At 35.2% G+C, this 7,098-nt stretch overlaps 1 protein-coding gene across 1 annotated transcript; it reads left to right on the plus strand.

Annotated features, from left to right (window-relative positions):
- Nucleotides 1-1,949: 1,949 nt before the first annotated feature.
- On the plus strand, nucleotides 1,950-2,510 carry LOC144961781 (uncharacterized). The gene has a single exon (XM_078894863.1). The coding sequence runs from the start codon at nucleotides 1,950-1,952 to the stop codon at nucleotides 2,508-2,510; it is 561 nt and encodes a 186-aa protein (XP_078750989.1).
- The last annotated feature ends 4,588 nt before the right edge of the window (nucleotides 2,511-7,098 follow it).

Raw genomic sequence — 7,098 nt, forward strand, 5'->3', positions numbered from 1 at the left:
TATTTATATAGCGCCTTTCGTCGAAACCTCAAAGTGCTTTAAAAAAAAAAAAAAAATTCAACCAAGGTATCAAAACCATTAAGAGCATAAAAGGGCATCAATACATCATCAATATAAATGTCACATACATTACATTTAAAATTCAATTAAGTAAATATTTCCTGAAAAGATGTGTTTTCAGGGCTTTTTTGAAAATGTCTATTGAGCTCGAGAATCTCACAGATTGAGGGAGATCATTCCAAATCGTGGGTCCGAATTTCATAAGAGACCTATCACCAAATACTTAAGTTTAGTTTTAGGAGATGCTAACAATTTTGAATCGTGGGATCTAAGATTTCTCAGAGGTACGTATGGTTGGAGTAAGTGTTGAATGTAAAGAGGGACAGAAGACTCAAATACACCAAAGCAGATAAGGGCTATTTTATATTCAATTCTAGCCCGGACTGGCAGCCAGTGGAGGATTCGAAGCATGTCCTGTGTCCACACCAGAACGGTGTCGCTGAACGGAATTGGAGAACCATTTTTGAAATGGGTAGATGTCTTTTGTTAGAGGCTAAACTAGGTAAAGAAATGTGGCCATATGCTATCCACACAGCTACATACACCCGTAACAGATGTTACAATAATCGTCTTGGGGATACTCCTTACCATACATTTACTGGCAGAAGACCAAACTTGTCAAATATGAGACCATTTGGTAGTGAGTGTTATACATATGTACAAAACAAACAGAAACTTGATGCCAGAGGCACAAGGGGAATATTTGTGGGCTACGACAGGAATAGTCCTGCTTATTTAGTTTATTTCCCAAACACTGGAAAGGTGCATAGACACAGGATTGTGAAATTTCTGTCCACCAAAAACAGCGATCATGAAAGAGAGAAATCTTTCACTCACTTTCCAAATGATGAAAATGATGATGAACTAGAACTTAGACCTAGACAAGAAAATGAAGAAATAGAACTAGATGAAAAAAGCACCCAAATTGTAGTTGTTGACAAAAGAAAGGGAAATTCACATTATCCTAGGCGGGAAACTAAACCACCAAAGTACTTAGATGATTATGAAACTTGTTATAGAACAAATGTTGATTATGATGATGATGTACATGTTGATAATGATAATGCAAATGTTGATTATTGTTACAAAATGTTGTACTGTATTCCCAAAAATTACAAAGAAGCAATTGAATCCCCAGCTTCTGACTTCTTGAAGGAAGCTATGGCAGAAGAAATTAATGCCTTGAAAGAAAATGAAACATTTACTTTAACAGAGCTTCCAGAAGGCAGAAATGCAGTGGGGGGACGTTGGGTATACACAATGAAAGAAGACTCAAAAGGCTCAAAGTCATACAAAGCTAGATATGTAGCTAAAGGTTATAGCCAGATTAAGGGTATTGATTACACTGAAACTTTTGCACCAGCTGCAAACATTACATCAATTCGAACATTGATGCAACTTGCTTGTCAGAACGGCTTGATTTTACACCAAATGGATGTAAAATCCGCATATCTGAATGCCCCAATTGATGCAGAAATATACATGGAGCAACCAGAAGGCTTTGAAATTAAAGATTCAAAAGACAACAAACTAGTTTATAAATTGCAAAAGTCTTTGTATGGACTCAAGCAGTCAGGGAGAAATTGGAACAACCTGCTGCATACTCATCTACTTGAAAATAAGTTTGTGCAGAGCCAGTCTGATCACTGTGTGTACACCAAGTTCACTGAAAATGAAACTGTCATTATTATAGCATGGGTTGATGACCTTGTTATTGCTGCAAATAATGTAAATGTCATGTCTGATACTAAGAAAGTTCTTAAAGACAGATTTAAGATGAAAGATTTGGGAATCTATCCTATTTCCTGGGTATACAATTTGAGCAAGGGAAAGGATATGTGAAAATGAACCAGAAAAGATACACTCAGAAAATTCTGGAAAGGTTAGATATGACTAATTGCAAACCAAGAGCAAATCCCTCTGAAACAAAATTTGAGTGGTCAAATGATAGTGATCCAATAGATGAAAGAAAATACAGGGAGGCTGTTGGTAGCTTGATTTATCTTATGATATGCACTAGGCCTGACATCTGCTGGATAGTTACAAAACTTTCTCAACATTTGTCCAGACCATTGGCATGCCATTGGGTGACAGTCAAACATGTATTTAGGTATTTGAAGGGAACCATTGACTATGAATTAACTTACAGAAGAAGTATTGACAACCTTTCTTTGATAGGGTATAGTGATGCCGATTGGGCTTCAAGTCCTGATGATATGCGAAGCACTTCAGGTTATTGTTTTGGTCTGACATCTAATGGAGCTTTAGTTTCTTGGAAATCTAGGAGACAACCCAGTGTTGCTTTGTCCTCATGTGAGGCAGAGTACATGGCTCTTGCACTTGCAGAACAAGAAAGCCTTTACTTAGACCAGTTGTTGAAAGACATTGACAGAGAATATAAATCAGGCAATGTTTTGATTTTTGAAGACAATCAGGGAACAATCGCTTGAGTGAACAATCCAGTGAACAGACAAAGATCTAAACACATAGACATAAAATTCCATTTTATTCGCACAGAACTAAGGAATGGAAAGTTTACTTTAAAGTACTGCCCTACTGCAGACATGTTGGCAGATATTATGACAAAGCCTTCAACTAAATTTCAATTGCAGAAATTCAAATCCTTGATTTTTGGCTAAAATATGGTGATAGCCTTGAAATTGTTTTGGATGTATTATTTTGACGCATAATAATGTGAATACTTGTGTTGATGAGACACACATACAAGTATTATGATTCTTGTTTTACTTTTATTGCTTTATCAAACAACTTGATAATGTTACATGAATATGAGTCTTATGATTTTGTTTCTATCTGACATACAAAATTATTAGGGAATGTTTTGCACTTTTAATTTTCTTTTGAAAATTATTATGGACTTGACTTGTACCATTATAACTACATGTATAAGAATTTGAGATTTGTGAGAATCTCAATTAGAATTTCTTCAGTAAGTAACTTGTTTTATTTACTCAATGGATAAACCAACATTTATATATTATAATGGATTAATGTACGTTAAAAGTTTAAAATTTCAATTAGAATCATTAGATCAAGTGGGGGTGTTGAATTATTTCTATGTATTATTACTATTAGTATATGATCTTATGATTTCTAATGGTCTAAGAGAAACAACTGTGTAATAATGTCTCTCTACAATACTTTGTTGGTTATTTCCCTTGAACCAAGGGCATTCACTTTTATGATAAATAACCTGGTGTTTACTGTTCACTTTTACTGTTGATTCCTTCCTACTGAAATTCACTCATGATGTCTCCACATTAATATGTTGTTCTTTGAGTTTGAATAAAAACCATAGTTACAAAAATATCCTGTGTCATCCTAAATTATGTCAAACTTAACAGTTGTTGATATTTTCCGATTTTATTTTAATAGAATTATTATAAATTGCACAAATACTGCCGCCACGTCCTGATGTCCTTGGATGTGACAGGATGTTAAAATTGACCGGCGTTAATTCACGTAAGATTACTTCATCTCCGACCTCTTCTAGCCACGTTTCAGTGATAAACACAATGTCACTATTAGAGTCACAAATTAAATCATTGATTTGTAAGGACTTGTTTCGGACAGACTGAGAATTAAAATACATTATGTTTACTGAATTATGAGCTGATGGTGACGAGACGAAGGATGACGATGGCAATGGTGATGACTGTGACAATAATGGTAGAGGTGGTGGTGACACTGCTGGTAGTGATGGTGGTCGTATCATTGGTGGTGACGCTGATGGTGATGATATCGATGATGGCGATGGTGATGGTGGCGGTGGTGGTAATGATAACGACGACGACAACGATGAATACGTCAGCGATGATGATGGTGGTGACGATAGCGACGACGCCGACGACAGTGGCAGTTTTATAATTGTTGCTGGGAGTCTAGGCGGTGGGTGGGGGAGGGTGGTCTATGACCAATATGAACAGGTATCATTCTCTGTTTACGTATGCCACCCCTATGCGGTCAAAACAATCATTGTTTAAAAGTATGGTACAGTGTTGTTTGTATATATTGACGAGATATCTAAGGGCTAAAAATAACAGATTGTAATAAACAGGGCTAGAAACATCCATAATGTGTCTACGTCAAAAAGTCTTGATTTCACGACACACTGGTGATTAAAGTTCTAACTGTACTAGTTGTCACAGTACACTGACAATACTGGCACGGCGACTGTTATGGTGAAGAGAACTTGAAGTAATATCAAAGTAAACAGTGTGTGTTGACCTCAAAATAAGATTTAAAATACCGATTTTCTAAAATATCACAAATTTCAACAGTTAAAAATCACAATTTTCACATAGATTAAAAGTCCAGATCACAATGAATTTCTACATATACGATTCACTTTAAAAAGACGCAGTTTTCTCTATAAAAAGACAACAAATCCAGAGCACAACAAACACACGTCTTGCCTGTCAGGCGTGTTACAATATATATGAATTAATTGCATTATTTATTTTATCATTATATTCTATTTTTCACTCAAAATTGATAATTTGTATTGTAAAGTGCCCAGAGCTTTGTGTTTTACACGAGAATGAGCGCTGTATAAATGTGTTTTATTATTATTATTATTATTATTATTATTATTATTGTTATTATTATTATTATTATTATTAATTATTATTATTATTATTATTATTATTATTATTATTATTATTATTATTATTATTATTATTATTATCATTATTATCATTATCATTATTATTATTATTATTATTATGATTATTATTATTATGATTATTATTATTATGATTATGATTATTATTATTATTTATTATTATTATTATTATTATTATTATTATTATTATTATTATTATTATTATTATTATTATTATCATTATTATTATTATTATTATTATTATCATTATTATTATTATTATTATTATTATTATTATTATTATATTATTATTATTATTATCATTATTATTATATGGTCCCAAGGCTTTGTCCTTGTAACTATACATGCAGCTTTGTTTTGCATCAACTGTAGTCTGTTCAGTGATGTTTTTGGTAGACCATACAGGAGAGTTACAATAATCCAAGTGGCTGGTAACAAAGGCATGGATGAGTGGTTTGCATGTTTTGTCCTGCGTATCCTGCATATCATTTGGAGACCGCTATGAACCGTCTAACAGCACTTTGTTATGTGTGCACGTATGTTTAGGTGCGTGTCAAAATAGAAACCTAGGTTTCGAACAACATTGGAAGTTTTAAGAACAGATTCTCCGAGGGCAGTTGGTTAATGAGTATATCCTTTCCTGTCTTTTTGAATACAAACAACTCATTTAATTTAAGCTTGTTGTTTGTCATCCATGCTTTAACGTTATCTAAACATGCTACGAGTAGCTGTTTTTATTTCTTCAATGTTTTTTGATGAAATGGGAGTGTATAACTGGGTATCATTGGCGTAGAGATGATGACTGAGACAGATGTTGCTTAAGGGTTTTGTGTACATTGTGAAAATATAAGGGCCAACAAACCCTGTGGAACGCCAAATTGCAGCTTTATTGGTGATGAAAGGGAATCATTTATGAGAACGCACTGTGACCTGTCTCGTAGATGGCATGAAAACCATTCTAAAAAATTTTTTTTTTAAATGGAGCTTTTATATAGTGCAATATCCACTAAATCAGAAAAGTGAGTGGAGCAGGCACTTATGTTGGTAAAAACAAGATATGAAGTGAATAGAAAAGTGCCAGAAGACAATAGAGAATAAAAATTTTTTCGCGGCGGTGGTGGGGTTTGAACCTGCGACCTTATTGGTACGACAATTCCGCCTGGCAGGTGAGAGCGTGGCTCTACCGTGTGAGCTATCCACGAACACAAAAATATTCGTTTCAAACTCAAAGTCATTACTAGATCCCTCTCTCACCCACTTCTTGAGATCGCCGATTCGTTCGTACACCACCATCGCGAATAATTTTGACCAGCAGTTAAGCTAATAGCCAATATTCTCAACACAAACATATAACATAGAAACGATTGAGACATTGAGTATGCTCCGTGTATGGGTGAATTTTAATTCAGAAAAGTGAGTGGAGCAGGCACTTATGTTGGTAACAACAAGATATGAAGTGAAAAAGAAAAGTGCCAGAAGACAAAAGAGAATAAAAATTTTTTTGCGGCGGTTGGGGGGGTTTTAACCTGCGACCTTATTGGTACGACAATTTCCCCCCTGGGAGGGGAGAGCGTGGCTCCCACCGTGTGAGCTATCCACGAAAAACAAAAATATTCGTTTTAAAATCCAAAATCAAAATTTCTAGATCCCTCTCTCACCCACTTCTTGAGGGCCCCCGATTCGTTCGAAAACCCCCATCGCGAATAATTTTGACCACAGTTAAGCTTTAAAAGCCAAAATTCTCAACACAAACATATAACATAGAAACCCAAAGAGACATTGAGTATGTCCGGTGTATGGGGTGAAATTTTTAAATTTAGAAAAATGGAAATGGGGGCAGGCACTTATGTTGGGAACAACAAAATATGAAGGAATAGAAAAGGCCGAAGACAATAGGGGAAAAAAAATTTTTTTCGCGGCGGGGGTGGGGTTTTTTTTTTTCCTTTTTCGGCCTTTTTCCAAATTTCCCCCTTCATAACGTTGGTTACCCTGTGAGCTTTCCCCCACTTTTTTTGTTTAAACCAAAATTCAACCCCCTAACCCGGAGCCATTTTCCAATGTCTCAAACGTTTCAGTTATATGTTTGTGTTGAGAATATTGGTATTAAGGGTTAACTGCTGGTCCCCCAAATTTTTCGCGATGGTGGTGTTTCGGGAAAGAATCGGGCGGTCTCAAGGGGTGGGTGAGAGAGGGATTAGTAATGACTTTTAGTTTGAAACGAATATTTTTTTGTTGTGGATAGCTCACACGGGGAGAGCCACCCCTCACCTTTCCAGGGGGAATTGTCGTACCAATAAGGGGCCAGGTTCAAACCCCACCACCCCGCGAAAAAATTTTTAAATTTTCTATTGTCTTTTTGGGCACTTTTTTATTCACTTCAATTTTTTTACCAA

This window comes from Berghia stephanieae, unplaced genomic scaffold (genome assembly GCF_034508935.2).
Source record: "Berghia stephanieae isolate SIO BIC M18660-M18661 unplaced genomic scaffold, UCSD_Bste_1.3 scaffold4081, whole genome shotgun sequence".
Classification (NCBI taxonomy): Eukaryota; Metazoa; Mollusca; class Gastropoda; order Nudibranchia; family Aeolidiidae; genus Berghia; species Berghia stephanieae.